Source organism: Scyliorhinus torazame, chromosome 2 (assembly GCF_047496885.1).
Source record: "Scyliorhinus torazame isolate Kashiwa2021f chromosome 2, sScyTor2.1, whole genome shotgun sequence".
NCBI classification, from domain to species: domain Eukaryota; kingdom Metazoa; phylum Chordata; class Chondrichthyes; order Carcharhiniformes; family Scyliorhinidae; genus Scyliorhinus; species Scyliorhinus torazame.
Window position 1 is genome coordinate 248,297,036 of NC_092708.1, and position 20,618 is coordinate 248,317,653.

The 20,618-nt window shown below is 48.8% G+C and overlaps 1 protein-coding gene across 8 annotated transcripts in view; it reads left to right on the top strand.

The window, feature by feature from the left end:
- The window catches only part of sipa1l1 (signal-induced proliferation-associated 1 like 1), a 586,476-nt gene that overhangs the window by 385,731 nt on the left and 180,127 nt on the right, over positions 1 to 20,618 (top strand). For all 8 annotated transcript variants that reach the window (XM_072486108.1, XM_072486095.1, XM_072486090.1 and 5 more), the window contains 2 exons: positions 2,959 to 3,532; positions 20,053 to 20,327. In XM_072486108.1, the coding sequence (XP_072342209.1) occupies positions 2,959 to 3,532; positions 20,053 to 20,327 (849 nt within the window). The remainder of the gene's footprint in view (positions 1 to 2,958; positions 3,533 to 20,052; positions 20,328 to 20,618) is intronic.

Genomic DNA, 20,618 nt, shown 5'->3' on the forward strand with positions numbered 1-20,618 from the left:
GCTTCATGAACCCTGCATCGTCCCAATTTGGGGCATATACATTCACCAACACCACCCGGGCTCCCTGCAGCCTACCACTCACCATCACATGTCGGCCCCCCTTATCCGCCACAATACCCGCCGCCTCAAAAGTCACCCGTTTGCTCACCAAGATTGCAACCCCTGTTCTTCGTGTCCAGCCCAGAATGAAAGACCAGCCCCACCCATCCCTTCCTCAGCCTGGTCTGATCCGCAACCTTCAGGTGCGTCTCCTGTTACATGGCTACATCTGCCTTTAGTCCCTTTAAGTGTGCAAACACCCGGGCCCTCTTGACCGGCCCATTCAAGCCTCTCGCGTTCCACATGATCAGCCGGATTGGGGTACTACCCGCCCCCACCCCCCCTGCCGACTAGCCATCTCCTCTTAGGCCAGCCACGTGCCCACGCCTCCCGCAGTCTCCAGCCCCCCAGGCAGAGGCTCCTCACCCCGACTCTCCCTCTTACCTCCAGCTCCCCCTCAGTCAGCACAGCAGCAACCCAGTTCCCCCCCCCCCCCCCCAACCCCCCCTCCCCCGGCCAAGCAATTGCTTAATCCCCCTGCTCCCCCCATTGCACTCCCGTAAGTCAGCTGACCCCGGCCGCTCCCGCCTCTGCCACCGATCCTCCTGTTGGATTCCCCCTCAAAGTCCCCCACCCTCCCCCCACCAAAGTGGGGTGGCCCAAGTCCCCCCCTCCACTCCCCCTACAACCTAATGTGTACTCCAATCCAGTACCGCCCCCCGCGTCAGGCCCCCCCCCCCCTTTTCCACGGGATAAAGCCCGCGCTCACTGCCTGGGCCGACCCTGCCCCCTATGGCGCAGCTCCTTTATCCTGCAACCTCGCCCCATTCACACAGGCCCAGGGCCTCCGGCCCACATCGAACGCGGGGAACAACCCCTCCCAAACCAGCACACGTACAGAGAAAACTCAAATATCACCCCCTCCCACTCCCTAACTTCCCCCATAGCATGCTACAAACCACTAATTTGAGTCCAGTTTCTCATTTTTGATAAAGGTCCACACCTCGTCCGGCGTATCCAAGTAGTGGTGTCGGTCCTGATACGTGACCCACAGCTGCGCTGGCTGCAACAGCCCGAACTTCACCCCCTTTCCCTGGAGAACTGCCTTGGCCGGTTGAACCCTGCTCTCTTCTTGGCCAGCTCTGCACTCCAGTCCTGGTAAATGCGGATTTCAGCATTCTCCCACCTGCTGCTCCGCTCCGCCTTCGCCCATCTCAAGACACACTCCCTGTCGGTGAAACGGTGACACCTCACCACCACAGCCCTCGGCGGCTTATTCGCCCTCGGCCTCCTCGCCAGGACTCTGTGAGCCCCATCCAGCTCCAGGGGCCTCAGGAAGGCTCCCGCGCCCATCAGCGTACCCAGCATCGTCGCCACATACGCCCCAGCATCCGACCCCTCCACACCTTCAGGGAGACCCAGAATCCGCAGATGCTTCCTCCTCGACCTGTTCTCCAGATCCTCTTAATTTCTCCTGCCATTTTTTATGCAGTGCCTCGTGCGCCTCCACTTTCACCGCCAGGCCCAGGATCTCGTTCTCGTTATCAGAGGCCTTCTGCTGCACCTCCTTAATCGTCGTCCCCTGCATCCTCTGGGTCTCCACCAGCCTTTCAATCGACGCCTTCATAGGGGCCAACATCTCCGCCTTCAATTCAGCAAAGCAGTTTCTCAGAAACTCCTGCTGTTCCCGCGACCACTGAGCCCACACTGTCTGGTCTCCGCCCGCCGCCATCTTGCTTTTCCGCGCCCGTTCTCCTCTCTTCTCTAATGCCACTTTTTTGACCGCTCCGCTCCTTGGCCACTCCATACAGTGCTGGGGGAACCTCACTGTTGCCTTCTCACATCGGGAATCGTCGTCCAAGTGCTGCTGGGGCTCCTTAGAAGGGCCCAAAAGTCCGTCCACGGCGGGAGGTGCCGAACGTGCCACCTACCCAGCCATAGCCGCAACCGGAAGTCGAGAATTCTTAAATTTAACATCTCCTGTGATTGCCAGCCCATCTGTTTTTGTGGGTGACGATTCAGCCCTAGTTCCTTCCCAGGCTATCACTTCAAGATGTGAAATTTGCTTTCTACTTTTCCCAGCATTACTAGTTTGAAGACATGCCTGGTCATTGCTTAGAGTTCAGCCCTAATGGCAGCCACATGAGGTTGCAGCCTCTTGTATGTGAGGAAAATACATAGCTTATGCTTCTTTACATTCTGGCTTGATGCTAAGTTGGCGGTACATAATTAAATGTGCAATTTTTAATCATAGGTATAGGGTGCGTTCTACCAGCCGCGTTGTGCCGGAACGGGGGTGCGGCATGGGCAGTACATTTCTGGAGATCCCTCTTTTGGGATCTACCTGGCCTGTGGGATCTCTGGAGATGTCATCATTTGAGTCCTGCTGATTGTGGGTGGCACTGGCAGGGGCATGGCTAGGTGCCAGGCTGGCAGTGCAAGGTGCCTGGCAGGCATTTTTCCAACACCGGGGATCGGGCCTGTGGGTGCCCTGCCCATGTGAGGTGGGATGCGGGGAGACCCGAGGACCCTCTTAGTTGGGGCTTTGGGGGGGATCCAAGGGTCACGTCGGGCGGTCAAGAGATCAGGACGCCATTTTAAAATAGTGTCCCGACCTCCTCCTGCACTGAGGAGTTCCGAAGAGCGGAACTGCTCAGTGCAGGAAACTGGACTAAGTGTGGTCTTGCTAAGGAGTTGCAATAAAGTCCCTTCAGACAGCTGCGAGCGCTGGAAAACACACAGCTAAATGAACTTGTGCCAATCGTCTTTGTTTCTTGTTTACAGGAAATTCCCAAATACCTGAAACACGTATGTCTGAATGTAGGATGGATAGAAAGAGTATCTATCTGGTGTGCCAGGGTCAATAACTTCTGTCTATTACTTCTGTCTTGTAAAAATAACATGTTTTATTTCATGCAGTGTCGCTGTGGCAAGGTCAAAAGATGTACCTGCATTTGGTCCACCAATTCCGAAAGATGTCACCTTCCCCAAGTCATCTGTCTTCCGGGACTTTTTACTTGCTAAAGTGATCAATGCAGAGAATGCAGCTCACAAGTCAGAAAAGTTCCGTGCAATGGCAACAAGGACACGACAGGAGTACTTGAAAGATCTGGCAGAGAACAGTGTCACTAACACACCGATCGATCCTTCTGGAAAGTTTCCTTTTATTTCTTTGGCAACAAAAAAGAAAGAAAAATCCAAGCCTTACGCCAATGCGGAGATGAATAGTCTGGGAACAATTGTGTGGAGTGTACGCGCAGAGGACTACAGCTGTGCTGCTGAAATCGACTGTTTACTGGGCATCTCTAATGAGTTTGTGGTGCTCATTGAAGAGAGCTCCAAGCAGGTAGTGTTCAATTGCTCCTGCAGGGATGTTATAGGGTGGACTTCAAATCTCACAACCATTAAAATCTTCTATGAACGAGGAGAATGCATTTTTGTCCGGACTTTTAATAATGTCGAGGAGATTAAGGAAATGGTCAAAAGGCTGGAGGTGAGTCACCATTTCATGATTACAGGTTTCCCCTGTTTAAATCATGGTCTAAAAACACGTTTGAGCATGGTTTGTAAATTAGGGGACTTAGCTGTATAGTGCTACCTCCATTTTTGTTTGAGTGAGTTTCCTGCACCTAGAGCCTCATTGTAGTGAACAGGAGGGAGCAAGCAAGGCAGTATGGGAGATGTGGTGTGGGGGAAGAGGGAAACCGAATGGAAAGCGAGTTCAAAGAAGACTTTTGGGCCAGTTAGGTTCAAGGTAGCCACAAGGTTTTTAATGTAACAATTACAGGTCAGGAACGCCACCCACCCGTATTACGTGTTTTCTTGTGAGAAAGTGATTTCCGTTTAACATGTTCTTGTTTAGTACACCATCTTTTCGGAGCAGTGCTAAACAAGAGCTAGCTGTACTTTCAAAACACTGAACTTGCAAGCATACAAATTAGGAGAAGGAGTAGGCCATTCGGCCCCTTGAGCCTGCTCTGCCATTCAATAAGATCATCTGATTTTAACCTCAACTCGACATTCCTGCCATTTCATTCATTTTGTGAAATCCTTTTACTAAAATTGCATAGTTTAACTGGTTTGAACAAGGCTGGTTGAATCTGTATGTAAAAGTAAAACTACAGGGCACGATACAATGGCCACGCTGCGCCGGAAAAGCTGCTCGGAAAAGCACAGCACGGCCAATGAAAGCTGAGTGACCCCCCCCCCAGCCCGCATCTACCCGGCTTGCCAGACGTTGTGATTTAAATCCTACCCACAACGGCAAACTTGCATATTAGAGCGAGGCAGCTAGCCTCTCACTAATGTGCAGATTCCCAAGGTATCGGAGGTTTGGGATTCAGCCCCTTCGCCTCGGAGACCTTGGGCGAGCATCGTTCAACACTGGTCACCACAAACGGGGCCCAGATGGAACGGCACTCGTGGGGGTCCCCCAGGGGATCGGAGGTCCCCCAGCTTCATGACTTTTGGGCAGGGTGGTGCACTAGCACTGCTGGTGCCATCTGGTGACCCTGGCAGTGCCAACTTGGCACCTTGGCAGTGCCATGTGTGTGCCAGCCTAGCAGTGCCAAGGAGGCATGGGCACTGCCAGGGTGCCAAGCTAGCATTTTCTACGCACGGTAATCAGGCTGGGTGTGTCTACCTTGGCTGTTGGGGGGGCGTTGGAGTGGCGGGTGCCGAAGGCTCTCCCATTGTGTTTGGGCTTGGGGAATTGGGGATTGTTTCGTAGGCCTCGGCGATCAGGACTCACTACACTAGGGAGTTCTGGCGAGCGGAGCTCCCCACTGTACAAAACCGGGCTATGTGTAGCCTCAGCCATCCATTTCCCATCCAGGTCCTTCTCACTCCTTATTTTCAGCTCGAGTTCTCTGATAATGGACTTTGTCATAGAAATCACTTTGTCTCAATTAGCTTTGGATTTTTCAAAGCTTCAATTAAGGGGCTTTGAAGCCTTCATTTCCCCTGAGTAAACTAGCTTCGAAGTGATATATTTTGTTGCTATTTCCAATCCTCACCCGGTTGGTGTGTGTTTTGACAGACGTTGGTAAGGCCAGATAGTACTGATTAATGATTCACAAAAGGATTAATGGTTGTGATGTTATTACTGCTGTTATATAGAGTGACATTCTAGTTGATTGCCAGAAAGTAACAAGATATAAACAGCTTTGAATTTTAGATTTATAGTCATTAAGGCACTAATTGTGTTCTTGAAATGTAGGCAATAAATTATGGGTTTTCGGTTGTTCTTGAGAGTATTGCAATAGCTTCTTTTCCCAAATGGTTTCTGTCTTGTCCCTCTATTGAGCATCTTATCAGGGATATCCTGTGTATGCTGAACCTTTTATTTCAAAGATTTTGGATACTGGTCTGAGGTTAATTGTGAAACTTTATTTTTAACTCATTCTTTCCATGAATTTGAGAATTATGGGTCTTCTTGCCTTACTTTTTAAAAAATAAATTTAGAGTACCCAATTCATTTTTGCCAATTAAGGGGCAATTTAGTGTGGCCAATCCACCTATCCCGCACATCTTTGGATTGTGGAGGTGAAACCCATGTAAACACTGGGAAAATGTGTAAACTCCACGCAGACAGTGACCCAGAGGTGGGATCGAACCTGGGACCTCAGCGCAGTGAGGCAGCAGTGCTAACCACTGCACCACTGTGCTGCCCCTCTTTGCATTGGTTTCGCCCCCACAACCCAAAGGTGAGCAGGGTAGCTGTTTGGTCATGCTAAATTGCCCCTCAATTGAAAAAAAATAAATTGGGTACTCTAAATTTAGAAAATAAAATGTGGATTTATAAGTAAAAAAGTGGTTTAGAAATTTGCATTAGAAGATAGATGGAGAATTAGAGTTTCAACTGTTAAATTTCAACAGGAAACGAGGAACATTTATATCTTCCAACAGTTTCAGAAGTAATAAGGAAGGTTACTAAATTTTATTTGACCCGAAAATGGGGCACAAAGGAAAATATGAAGGATTTTTATATTTTGGAAAAGTTGAGAACAAAGAAGTGCTGAGAGCAATAGAAACAAGGAGGAAAGGATATTTAAGGAGAGATGTTGAGCTGAATTGGGGTTGGCTGTATGTGGGGAAGACATCCTAGAAACCGCCTTGTGCTGAGAAGTTGCGAAGTCCCAAGGAGCCATCCATAAACCAGAAAAGTCTTGGGTATCGGAAAGCCGTTTTCTTTCTGAAGTTTTGGGGATTTGATTGATTGCTTTATTGTCACATGAACTGAAGTACAGTGAAAAGTATTTTTCTGCGGCCCAGGGGAACGTACAGAGTATGTACATAGTAGACCAAAAGAATAATCAACAAAGTACATCAACAAATAGTGATTGGTTACAGTGCGGATCAATGGCCAAACAAAGCAAATACATGAGCAAGAGCAGCATAGGACGCCATGACTAGTATTCTTACAAGGAACAGATCATTTGGAGGGTGAGTCATTGAGGAGTCTCGTAGCTTTGGGGAAGAAGCAGTTCCTATGTCTGGATGTGCGGGTCTTCAGACTTCTATATCTTAAGCCTGATGGAAGGGTCTGGAAGAGGGCAAAGCCTGAGTGTGAGGGGTCTCTGAAAATGCTGTCTGCCTTACTGAGGCAGCGGGCGGTGTAGACGGAATCAATGGGAGGGTGGGAAGCTTGTGTGATGTTTTGGGCTGAGTTCAACATACTCTGCAGCTTCTTGCCGAGCAGTTGCCATACCAAGCTGTGATTCAGCCAGATAGGATGCTCTCTGTGGCACATCTTGAAGAGGTTTGTGAGAGTCGATGCAAACCTGCCGAATTTCTTAAGCTTCCGTAGGAAGTAGAGACGCTGTTGGGTTTTCTTGACTGTTGCATTAACGTGAGTGGATCAGGACAGACAGTTGGTGATGGTGACTCCCAGGAACTTAAAGGTATCGACCATCTTCACTTTGGAGCCATTGATGTAGACGTGGATGGGTGTCGTGCTACGCTTCCTGAAGTCCACAGCAGAGTGGAATTGAGTTTGAGAGGTCATGAGGTATACCTTTCCTTCAGCAACAGTAGTTTTGTCTTGGGCAATATTACTGCATTTTAATAGTTAAATATTTTTAAGGGAGTCTTATCCAGCCCCTTCAACAGCTCTTTTATCTGTACATCAACAACTGTTTCAGTGCTGCTTCATGTTCCCGCCTAAACCTGGAAAGTTTTATTATTTTCACTTCCGATTTCCACTCCTCTATCACCTTCACATGCTCCATCTCCGACAATTCCCTTCCCTGACGTTTCTTTTTCAATTTCTGGGGATAGACTGTCCACTAATATCCATTACAAACCCACTGACTCTCACAGCTACCTCAATTACACCCCACATCCTCGTTCTCCTTCATCGCAACTGTTCTGATGATGCCACTTTCCAAAACGGTGCTGCTGGCATGTCTTGATTCTTCCTTAATCGTGGCTCCCACGCACTGTGGTTGACAGGGCTCTCAACCATGTACGACCTATCTCCCGCATCTCTGCTCTCACCCCCATTCCTCCCTCCCAGAACCAGGATAGGCTCCCCCTTGTCCTCACATTTCATCCCACCAACATCCGCATTCAAAGAATCTTCCTCCGCCAGTTCCACCAACTCCAGCACGATTCCACCACCAAACACATCTTTCCCTCAGTCCCACTGACAGCATTTCACCGGGAACTTTCCCTCCAGGATACCCTGGTCCACTCCTCCATCACCCCCAACACGTCACCCTCTTCCCACAGCACTTTCCCATTCAATCGCAGAAGGTGTAACACCTGCCCCTTTAGCACCTCCCTGTTCACCATCTCGGCCCTAAACACTCTTTTCAAGTGAGACAGCGTTTCACATGCACCTCCTTCAATCTGGTCTATTGCATTTGCTGCTCCCAATGCGGTCTGCTCTGCACTGGAGAGACTAAACACAGGCCGGGTGACCGCTTTGCAGAACATCTTTGGTCCGTCTGCAAGTAGGACCCAGACTTTCCTGTCACTTGCCATTTCAACTCACTGTCCTGCTCTCGCGTCCGCATCTTCATCCTTGCCCTGCTGCAATGTTCCAATGAAGTCCAGCGCAAATTGGAGGAACATCGTCTCATCTTCCGATGAGGCACCTTACAGCCTTCTGGACTTTTTGAGTTTAACAACTTCAGACTATGAACTCTCTCCTCCATCTGCACCCCATTTTTATTTCCATCAATTTATTTTAACTTCTTCCATTGATTTTTTTTCCCCTCACCTTTGTTCGCCCCTCCCCCCACTCTACTTGGGCCATTTGTTCCGAATTGTCCTTTGACACTGCTTACTGTTATTCTGCCATTCACACATTCTAATCTCTTTATGTGCCACTATCAGCGCCCTTCTTAGCCTTAACCACCCCCATTTACATTCCTTTGTCTTCTGTCCTCGACATCTTTGTCAGTCTCCCCCTAACACTGGCCCCCTATCCAACCCCATGACTCCACGCCCTCCCACCACAGTATACATCTGACCCTATTTCCAGTTCTCTCTAGCTTTGACAAAGAGTCATCGGACTCAAACCGTTAGCTCCCTTCTCTCTCCACAGATGCTGTCAGACATGCTGAGATTGTCCAGTGTTTTCTGTTTTTGTTTTGGATTCCAGCATCCACAGTAATTTGCTTTTTGTGGGTCTGACCAAGTAGGATTTTTGTGGGAGTAGTTTGTAAGAATACTTTAACTGCACAGAAAATGTTGTGTGTTTATGTTTTCTTCTTGTTAATCTTTCAATTTTTTAAATCCCAAAAGTGGTACGGGAATTCTATCCTATTGAGAACAGAAGGTTTCTTCTCATTTTCAGAATAAAAAATGGGGGGTTATGGTCCGTACATCAAGTCTGGGATTTGGCTTGTTCGGCAATTAACGTGCTGTGGTCGGCTTCCGGTGGCGGCTATGAAGGAGTAAGTCGCATATATTTGGTGGCTCCCGCTCTGGGCGGACTTTTGGACCTTTCCCCCGTTTTTCTACAGGATTTGAATTGTAAAACGGATGTTAATGGCAATTGTTTACTGAATTCCCACTTCAGTGCATAGAAAGAAGGACTAGAAGTGTTCGTAAGGGCAGAAACAAAAAGACAGAGAAGGCTTGGGCTGTAGCTGCAACAGAAGACCGCATGGCAGAGGTTTGGACCTCTGGCTTGTCGACCCAGCAGTCTATGGAGCAGTTGATGCAAGTCATTCAGGAAGGCTTTGCTACGCAGAAACGGGACTGCTTGGACCTGATAAAAGAGCCGATTGAGCGGTTGGAGCATAGATTGAACGCCCAGGATCGGGCGATCCAGAAAGTGGAGAAGGCGCTGGCTGAGCAGGAATAGCATCAGACTGCGGTGGAGCTTGAGGTGGGCATGCTGAGGGACCAGCAGAAGAAGCTCCTGGAGAAGGTGGAGGACCTAGAGAATAGGTCCTGCCGGCAGAACCTAAGAATAGTAGGGCTCCCGGAAAGGTCCGAAGGAACGGACGCTGGGGCATACATCGCAGACATGTTTGTGAAGCTGCTGGGGGATGGGGCATTCTTCTGGCCCTTGGAGGTGGATAGGGCTCGCAGAGCACTCGCGAGGAAGGCGCGAAAGGGAGACACCCCCCACCCCCCACCCCCACCCCCCCGAGGACAATGGTGGTGAGATTCCACAGGTTCTCGGATAAGGAGCGCATTCTACAGTGGGCCAAGCAGACAAGGAGCTGTAAATGGGACAACAGCATCCTGTGGGTTTACCAGGACCTGAGTGTAGAGGTGGCCAGGAGGAGAGCAGGCTTCAACCAGATTAGGTCTATCCTTTTTATGAATGTTTGGACTGTTATATCCAGCTCGTCTCTGGGTCACGCATGAGGATCAGCACTTCTACTTCGAGTCGCCTGAGGACGCGTTGGACTTTGCGAGAAAGAAAGGGCTGGTGATGGATTGAGAACTTTTGAACTTGGCTGCAACGTTCATGTTTTTGTTTTTTCTTTTTGTTTCTCTGTTTTTGTAAAAAGTTTCTCGTTTTGTGTTTCATGGAAGATGTTTGTGATGCCGTTTGCATTGATTTGGAACCAGCAGTAGAGCTGAGTGAGTTAAAGTTTTCATTTGCACTGTTGGGGGATGGAGGTGTGCTTGTTTTGATCTTGGTGTTTTTCTGTTGGGCAATTGTGGGGGGATTGTTTGATGTTGGGAGTTTGTTTGTATGAGCAGTGTGGAGGGAACAATAGGCGGGAGACTATCTGGCGCCAGGGATGGGGCCACCAAGCTAGCTGGGCGAGCTAGCTCTCGGAAGCACAGTCGGGGGTGTGCATATGTTTGGTTTAGTAAAGGGGTTGCGTTACGGGGTGTTGTTACTAGGGGAGGGGAGGGGGGTGAATGTTCTGCTGACGAGGGAGGGACTTGGGCTGAGGGACAGAGGAGGTTAGGGGCAGGGGCTGCCTGGGGATGGACCGGTGGAGGTGCGGAGCACGGGCTGGAGGTGGGCCTAAAAAAGGGGATGGCTGATCGGCGGAGGGGGGTGGGGGGCAATGAGCCCCCCAACTAGGCTGATCACCTGGAATGTTCGAGGGTTAAATGGGTCGGTCAAAAGGGCACGTGTGTTCGCGCATTTTAGGGGATTGAAGGCGGACCTGGTAATGTTGCAGGAGACGCACCTTAGAGTAACAGACCAGGTTCGACTGAGGAAAGGCTGGGTCAGTCAGGTCTTTCACTCGGGACTAGATTCAAATACTAGAGGGGTTGCGATCCTGATCAATAAGTGGGTGGTGTTGAGGCGGGTAGAATAGTCTCGGACGTGGGAAGTCGGTACATTATGGTCAGTGGGATGCTAGAGGGGGTGCAGGTGGTATTAGTAAATGTGTATGCGCCAAATTGGGATGATGTGGAGTTTATAAAGAGGATGCTGGGGAAGATACCGGACCTGGACTGGCACAGGTTGGTCATGGGAGGGGTCTTCAACACAATTATGGACCTTGGCTTGGACCGGTCAAGCTCGGAAACGGGCAGGGTGCCAGCAATGGCAAAGGAACTAAGAGGGTTCATGGAGCTGATGGGGGGTGAATCCATGGAGATTTGGGCAGCCGAGGGTGAAGGAGTTCTCCTTATACTCACACATGCATAAAGTGTATTCCCGGATTGATTCCTTTATTTTGAGCAGGGCCTCACTGGCTGGGGTGGTGGACACGGGGTACTCGGCAATCACAATCTCAGACCATGCTCCGCACTGGGTTGACCTGCAGGTTAGTAAAGACAGTAACCAGCGCCCGCAATGGAGGTTAGATGTGGGAATTGTGGAGTATGAAGGGGGGTGCGAGCGGCTGAGGAAATGTATTCAGAGCTACCTGCAGGTCAATGACACGGGGGAAATTCCGGCGGCGGTGGTGTGGGAAGCACTGAAGACAGTGGTCAGGGGGGAGCTGATCTCTATCCGGGCCCATAGGGAGAAGGTGGACAGGGCAGAGGCAGACCGACTGGTAAAGGAGATACTACAGATTGATAGAAGGTATGCGGAGACCCCGAGGCAGGGCTTTTAAGGGAACGGCGGAGGTTACAGGCAGAGTTTAGCTTGCTGACCACAGGGAGGGCGGTGGAGCAGTTGAGAAAGTGTCATGTGAGAGTACCTTAAAGAAATGGGTGTTTAAGAAATGGGTGTTTATCAGTGATGTCAGAGTGTGGGTGGAGCTGGGCTGTCTGTCAACTTTTTACTTTCGTTTTAGGCTGTTTGCTGCAGGGTGTGTTTTAGTTTTGTTTGCAGTGTTGGAACTGAAGCCAGACACAGCAGATGTATTGCTGTTCTCTCTGCCATCAAAAGACTATCTCTTGATCATTTGGTGAATTCAAATTTATAAATGTTTTCAGTCGTGACTTTAACCTGATGTGCTTCTGTTAAAGGTTTTGGTTTTAAGTCGTATGGATGTTAAAAGGAAAGCTTAAAGGATTACTTAGTGTTTTAGTCTTTGGGGGTTGTATTTGAATTAATGGTTGCTAAGATGTTCACTGTGTTTTAAAAAGGTTAACTTGAGTTCATAGTATAAACATAAGAACTAGGAGCAGGAGTAGGCCATCTGGCCCCTCGAGCCTGCTCCACCATTCAATGAGATCATGGCTGATCTTTTGTCGACTCAGCTCCACTTTCCGGCCCGAACACCATAACTCTTAATCCCTTTATTCTTCAAAAAGACTATCTATCTTTATCTTAAAAACATTTAATGAAGGAGCCTCTACTGCTTCACTGGGCCAGGAATTCCATAGATTCACAACCCTTTGGGTGAAGAAGTTCCTCCTAAACTCAGTCCTAAATCTACTTCCCCTTATTTTGAGGCTATGCCCCCGAGTTCTGCTTTCACCCACCAGTGGAAACAACCTGCCCGCATCTATCCTATCTATTCCCTTCATAATCTTATATGTTTCTATAAGGTCCCCCCTCATCCTTCTAAATTCCAACGAGTACAGTCCCAGTCTACTCAACCTCTCCTTGTAATCCAACCCCTTCAGCTCTGGGATTAACCTAGTGAATCTCCTCTGCACACCCTCCAGTGCCAGTACGTCCTTTCTCAAGTAAGGAGACCAAAACTGAACACAATACTCCAGGTGTGGCCTCACTAACACCTTATATAATTGCAGCATAACCTCCCTAGTCTTAAACTCTATCCCTCTAGCAATGAAGGACAAAATTCCATTTGCCTTCTTAATCACCTGTTGCACCTGTAAACCAACCTTTTGTGACTCATGCACTAGCACACCCAGGTCTCTCTGTACAGCAGCATGTTTAAATATTTTATCATTTTTGCTGTTATTCCTACCAAAATGGATAATCTTACATTTGTCAACATTGTATTCCATCTGCCAGACCCTAGCCCATTCACTTAGCCTATCCAAATCCCTCTGCAGACTTCCAGTATCCTCTGCACTTTTTGCTTTCCCACTTATCTTAGTGTCATCTGCAAACTTGGACACATTGCCCTTGGTCCCCAACTCCAAATCATCTATGTGAACAGTTGTGGGCCCAACACTGATCCCTGAGGGACACCACTAGCTACTGATTGCCAACCAGAGTAACACCCATTAATCCCCACTCTTTGCTTTCTATTAATTAACCAATCCTCTATCCATGCTACTACTTTCCCCTTAATGCCATGCATCTTTATCTTATGCATTGTTTTGCTTTAAAAAATACTTTTCCATTTCTGCTGTACCACACCTGTAGAGTGGGCTGTGTGCTCCCCATACCACAATCTATTCGGATTCAGGCAGGGCTTTATTGACTGGGTCACGTTACTGTATCAGGCTCCTGTAGCAAGTGTACGAATGAATAGGACAACATTGGATGATTTTAGACTGCACCGGGGGACGAGACAAGGATGCCCCCTCTCCCCACTGTTGTTTGCGCTGGCTAGAGAGCCGTGGGCAATTGCTCTTGAGAGCCTCGAGGGGCTGGAGAGGACTGGTCCGGGGGCAGTGGAGCACAGTGTTTCGCTCTATGCGGATGACCTGCTTCTGTACGTTTCAGATCCAATAGAGGGGATGGAAGAAATCATGAGGGCTCTAGGGGAATTTGGCCGGTTTTCAGGGTATAAGTTTAATATGGGAAAGAGTGAGATGTTTGTGGTCTAGGTGAGGGGACAGGAGAGGCAACTGGGAGAGCTGCTGTTTAGGTTAGTAGAGGGAAGCTTTAGGTACCTAGGCATCCAGGTGGCGCGGGAATGGGACCGGCTGCATAAACTGAATCTGGCCCGGCAGGTGGACCAAATGAAGGTCTATTTTCGGAGATGGGACGCGTTTCCTTTGTCTCTGGCTGGGAGGGTGCAAATGGTGAAGATGATGGTCCTCCCGAGATTCCTATTTGTATTTCGATGTCTCCCCATCTTTATTCCGCGGTCCTTTTTTAAGCAGGTCAACAGAGTGACCACTTGCTTCGTCTGGACGGGCAAGACCCCACGAGTCAGGAAGGTAATGCTTGAGCGGAGTCGGGGAGAGGGCAGGCTGGCGCTGCCAAATTTTAGCAACTATTACTGGGCGGCTAATATAGCCATGATCAGGAAGTGGGTGGTGGGGAGGGGTTGGCATGGGAGCGTATGGAGGCGGCTTCATGTAAGGGCACCAGTTTGGGGGCGTTGGTAACTGCGCCTCTACCGTTCCCGCTGGCACGATACTCCACCAGTCCAGTGGTGGTGGCGGCCCTGAGAGTTTGGGGCCAGTGGAGGAGACATGTGGGAGCAGAGGGAGCATCGGTCAAAGCCCCCAAAGTCGGAGACCTGGCTATCGGACATGGCTAGCTTTCTCTGTTTGGAAAAAATCTTGTTCGCCTTGAGGGGGGTCACTGTTTGGGTTCACCCGGAGGTGGCAACCGTTCGTCGGTTTGCTCCGGGAATATGGACGGGGGAATTCCGGTTATGGCAGAGAGCGGGGATTGAGAGGATGGGGGATATGTTTATAGAGGAGAGCTTTCCGAGTATGAAGGCGCTGGAGGAAAAGTTTGGGTTGGCATGGGGAAACAAATTCAGGTACCTGCAGGTGCGGGACTTCCTTCGTAAACAGGTGTCAACCTTCCCGCTCCTACCGCTAAGGGGGATTCAGAACATGGTAGTTTCCAGAGGGTGGGTAGGAGAAGGGAGCGTCTAGGACATTTATAAGGAGCTTATGGGGTCGGAGGAGAAGCAGATCGAGGAGCTGAAGCGCAAGTGGGAGGAGGAGCTGGGAGGTGAGATAGAGGATGACCTATGGGCAGACGCGTTGAGTAAAGTCAACGTGTCCGCAACATGTGCCAGTCTCAGCCTGATACAATTTAAGGTCGTTCACCGGGCTCACATGACAGTGGCCTGGATGAGCAGATTCTTTGGGGTGGAGGACAGGTGCACAAAACGTGCGGGAGGACCGGCTAACCATGTCCACATGTTTTGGATATGTCCAAAGCTTAGGGGATTTTGGCAGGGGTTTGCGGACATCTTGTCCACGGTGTTAAAAACAAGGGTGGCGCTGAGTCCAGAGGTGGCAATTTTCAGGGTGTCAGAAGACCCGGGAATCCAGGAGGAGAAAGAGGCAGACATTCTGGCCTTTGCTTCCCTGGTAGCCCGGAGACGGATACTATTAGCATGGAGGGACTCAAAGCCCCAAAGTCGGAGACCTGGCTATCGGACATGGCTAGCTTTCTCTGTTTGCAGAAAATCAAGTTCGCCTTGAGAGGGTCACCTGTTTGGGTTCACCCGGAGGTGGCAGCCGTTCGTCGACTTCTTTGCAGGAAATTAATCGTCAGCAGACGGTGGGGGGGGGGGGGGGGGGGGGGGGGGGGGCGGCGGCGGCGGGGGGAGAGTAGTTTAGATTAGAGTAGGGGGTCAATAAGGGTGGGACCTGTACGAGAGGCTTTTGCACTATGTTTATGGTTTCATATATATTTATTTTGTTGTTGTTACTATACCAAAACTACCACAATAAAATGTTTATAAAAAAAAAATGTGCTGTGGTCATAGGGATCTGTTTTGGTTTCAATTGCTAAATGATGTATCTGGACACTCAGTGCATATGAGTCGAATTTGCAGAACACCAAACGTAATAGTTAAATCTGAAGCAATGGGTTGGGGCAGATGAAATTCAATAAATGTGCAGATGTTCTAGATGAGCAGAAAACCAAGCAAGGTAAGTATTCCATGAATAGTGTTGGGTTTTTTTTTTCATTGAAGGGATGTAGGTTTCTCTGGCTAGGCCTTCATTCAGTGCGCACCCCCAAACTGCCCTTGAGATGGTGATGGTGACCTGCCTGCAGTTCCTGTGGTGCAGCTACACTCACAGTGCTGTTAGGGAGGGAATTCCAGGATTTTGACTCGGTGACCGTAAAGGAATGGTGATATATTTCCTAATAAGGTTGGTGAGTAGCTTGGAAGGGAACTTCCAGGAGGTGGTGTTCCCATGTATCTGCTGTCGTTGTCCTTCCAGGTAGTAGTGGTTGTGGATTTGGAAGGTTGCTTGAAGAGTTCTGGTAATGCATCTTACAGATGGTGTACACTGCTGCAACTGTGCATCGGTGGTGAAGGGAGTGAATGTGTGTGGAACGGGTGCTAATCAAGCGGGCTGCTTTGTCCTGGATGGTGTCAAGCTTCTTGAATGTTGTTGAAACTGCACTCATTAATGCAAGGGGAGAGTATTCCATTACACTCGTACCCTGTACATGGTGGTCAGGCTTTGGTGAATCAGGAGGTGAGTTACTTGCTGCAGGATTTCTAGCCTCTGAGCTGCTCTTGAAGTCACAGTATTTATATGGCTAGTCCAGTTCAGTTTTTGGTCAATGGTAACTCTCAGGATGTTGATAGTGGGTAATTCAATGCTGGTAATGCCATTACATGTCAAAGGGTAATGGTTAGATTCTCTCTTTTTAGAGATGGTAATTGCCTGGCACTTGTGTCAGGCAAATGTTACTTGCCACTTGTCTACATGTATGGCTATTGTCCAGGTCTTGCTGCATTTGGACATGGGCTGCTTCATTATCTGAGGAGTCGCAAATGGTTTTCAATATTGTGCAATCATCAGCCAACATCCCTATTTCTGACCTTTATTGTAGAAGAAAGATCGTTGATGCAGCAGCTGAAGATACTCGAGTCAAGGACACTCCTCTGAAGACCTCCTGTAGCTGCGATGACTGACCTCCAACAACCATGGCCATCTTACTTTGTGCTAGTTATGACGCCACCCAGCAGAGCATTTCTGAGTAAATGCTGCTTGATAGAAATGTTGACAACTTCTTCCGTCACTTTACTGATGAATGAGAGTAGAGTGTTGGGTTGGTAGTTATGGTAAGATTGGATTTGTCCTGCTTTTTCGGTACAGGGCATACCTGGGCAATTTTCCACATTGTCAGGCAGATGCCAGTGCTGTAGCTGTACTGAAACAGCTTGGCTAGGGACACAACAAGCTGTTAAACACATGTCTCCAGTACTGTTGTCAGAATATTGTCAGGGCTCATAGCCTTTGCAGTGTGAAGTGCCTTTAGTTGTTTTTTGATATCACATGGAGTGAATTGAATTGGCTGAAGACTGACATCTGTGAACCAGAGACCTCTGGAGGAATAATTATGGATGAAGGTGAAGATAATCTAGAAGCTTTAAAAGTCTCTGTTCAATACTTCCAGTCACTACAAACTACCAGCCAACACAGCTAATCAATGCTGAACTTTGATGCCGAAGTGGTAGAATAAAAGTTGGATCCACTGAATTTACCAACCAACCTCGGACACAGTCTCAGGTTGAAGCAGTCTATTCAGAACCTTCCAAATTGAGTTTCCAGCTTTATCATAAAGACAATCTACTCCTTCTACTTTATGACATGAAAGTGAACAGGGTTGAAAGGGAAACAGGGTTGTTGCTTAGCAACCAGGGGCCACCCAGGGTTACAAAGAATTTTCGAGTTAAGCTGGACCCAGTAGAAGCTGGACAGGACAAGGGAGCTGCAGGAGCAGACTTCCCAAGAGTCCAGAAACCGGAGAATGTATGTCCCAGGAAGACCGTTAAATTGAAGGTACAAAGAACAAGAAGTTGGACAATGTCCTGATGGGTGAAGTTAAAGCCAAAAGCAGAGGGAAGTGCACTGAGTTAAAGAGACAACTGCAAGACCCAAATTTAACTTGCGAGACCAGACATCTGAGGTAAGTCAAAGGTTTGGTGACAATGAGGGCAGCACGGTGGCGCAGTGGTAGCACTGCAGTCGCATGGCGCCGGCGTCCCAGGTTCGATCCCGGCTCTGGGTCACTGTCCGTGTGGAGTTTGTACATTCTCCCCGTGTTTGCGTGGGTTTCGCCCCCACAACCCAAAGATGTGCAAGGTAGGTGGATTGAACACGCTAAATTGCCCCTTAAATTGGAAAAAATGAATTGGGTACTCTAAATTTATTTTTTAATCGTTTGGTGACATCTTAATACAGCCTGTGAAGCAGTACTCTTCTGGGTGCCAGGGGGATAGTGTGGATGCTTATATGCACATAATCCAAGAAATAGGAATATTGGAAAGAGATTAAAATCATGGCAGTGGATCCTTGGTGAAGGCAGCAGAGTAAAAGTGTTAACTGGGAGAGGTTTCTCAGGTACGTATTTTGAGAGTGGAGTTTGGAAACACTTGTGTGGAAACCTGGGGCGAAATTCTCCCCCAGCGGCGCGATGTCCGCCGACTGGCGCCAAAAACGGCACCAATCAGACTGGCATCGCGCCGGCCCAACGGTGCGCAATGCCGAGCCCCAACATTGAGGGGCTAGGCCGGCGCCGGAGGGATTTCAGCCCCGCCAGCTGGCGGAAATGGCGTTTGTTGCCCCGCCAGCTGGCGCGGAAATGCGGCGCATGCGCGGGAGCGTCAGTGGCCGCTGACAGTTTCCCGCGCATGCGCAGTGGGGAGAGTCTCTTCCGCCTCCGCCATGGCGGAGGCTGTGGCGGAGGCGGAAGGGAAAGAGTGCCCCCACGGCACTGGCCTGCCCGCGGATCGGGTGGGCCCCGATCGCGGGCCACGCCACCGTGGGGGGCCCCCCGGGACCAGATCGCCCCGCGCCCCCCCCCCCCCCCAGGACCCCGGAGCCCGCCCACGCCGCCTGGTCCCGCCGGTAAATACCAGCTTTGATTTACGCCGGCGGGACAGGCAATTTCTGGGCGGGACTTCGGCCCATCCGGGCCGAAGAATTGAGCGGGGGGTCCTGCCAACTGGCGCGGCCCGATTCCCGCCCCCGCCCAATCTCCGGTACCGGAGACTTGGGCGGGGGCGGGATTCATGGCGGCCAACGGCCATTCTCCGACCCGGCGGGGGGTCGGAGAATGACGCCCCTGGAGTTTCAGTGAGACCAGTTGCTGCACAGTATGACAGGCATCTGAGGAAATTTGATGAGAGTTCTATTGGGTGACATCTGCCACTTGGTTTCAGAGTGTGGTATGTCTGACTACAGTTGGCCTGTTGTTTATGTGCACTGTGTACTTAGCAAGAACATTATAGTTCATGGTATCTTTTGTAACTGCCGTTATCCATAAAAATCTGTGTCCATTTTTGAAGATACAGGTGGAATAAAGGAGTAGTGTATTATAAGTCAATCTTTTCATGTTTAATAAATATTTTATTCCTTGGCTAAAAGTTAATTGGTAGTCTGCGACTCTGTTCACCCACTTCTATTAACAAAACAATTACAGCCTCCCTGAGACAGTGTTCCACTCTGGGACCTATCTGTCCCATAGTAACACAAGCTGGGGTCGTAACACTTAAATATTAACTTTCTTTAACCAATCCTTTAGTCACCCTGCCTAATATTTCCTCCTTTGGCCTAGTGAAGATTTTTGTCCAGTTTCTGTCTCTGTTGAGGACTTTGGGACATTTGTCTTATGTTGAAGGGGCTACAGACAAAAGAAATTGCCATCCTTTTTGGTCTGGCCAGTACACTCTAAATCCAAAGCATTGCCTTCAAGATTGAAGCTGCCAAAGCTATTGTGGTTTTCACAACCTCCATCCGGGCAGTTGTAATTATTTTTAGAATGTTTAATAACAGGTTGCCTGCTTGAAGGTGAACCAAGGAATTATATTAGATAGATTGCAGAAGAAATGTGATGCATGCAAATAACATTATGGTTAAAATGGTTGCCTGTGAACTTTGAGTGTGTTGACTGAGCTTACTGCTGTTCAATATTGTATTGCCTCCTTGCTTCACACTCTACCAAATTTGAAGTCCTTGTTTAGAAATCCATCTGTGGCCTTGCTCCTCCTTACTTCAGTAACCACCTTCACCTCCAGATATTCTTTCATTCCTTTATTTTGACCTTTTGCTTCACTGTCAGGGGCAGTGTTTCCAGCTGCTTTGACCACACGGTCAGAAACTTTCTCCCTAAATCCTTGCACCCTGCTCCTTCGGCCTTTTTCTTTAAATGCCCATCTGTTGAATTGGGCTTTCACTCCTCACTCTTAACTGCTCTTTTGCTACTTGCCATGAACTATGTAAAACATCTGCAAGCTGTGTTGACTGTAGTAGCTATTTTTATTTGCATGCTTTATTCTATATAAAAGTTGCATCCACAGAATTATGTCATGTTACCTGCATCCTTTTCAGGTGATCACGAAGGGGTGTGAAACAGTTGAGATGACATTGAGGAGAAATGGCCTAGGCCAGCTTGGTTTCCATGTTAACTATGAAGGCATTGTAGCAGACGTTGAACCCTATGGCTATGCTTGGCAAGCAGGACTCCGACAAGGCAGCCGACTGGTGGAGATCTGTAAAGTTGCTGTGGCAACTCTGACCCATGAACAAATGATTGATCTGCTGCGAACATCTGTAACGGTGAAAGTGATTATCATTCCACCCCATGAAGATAGCACTCCTCGCAGGTATGTTTCCTGTACTCACTCCTGCTGTATTCAAGTTCAGATCTCTGCTACCAAAACTACATATCTAGTTATCAGAAGCCACTAATAAACACTGGTGGTGAATCTATGTTCTTGGATTAGAGTCAAGAAGTCAACTTTAAATTTTAAAACTAATGCTTCTGGAAGCAAATTAAATAAAGGAAGCAAAAGAGGAACTCCAGACCCTAATGTAATTACTGACAATAATAGAGAAAGAATGGTTAATGTTCATATTGGCACTCCTTGTCTACCATTCTAATGTAAACATTAACC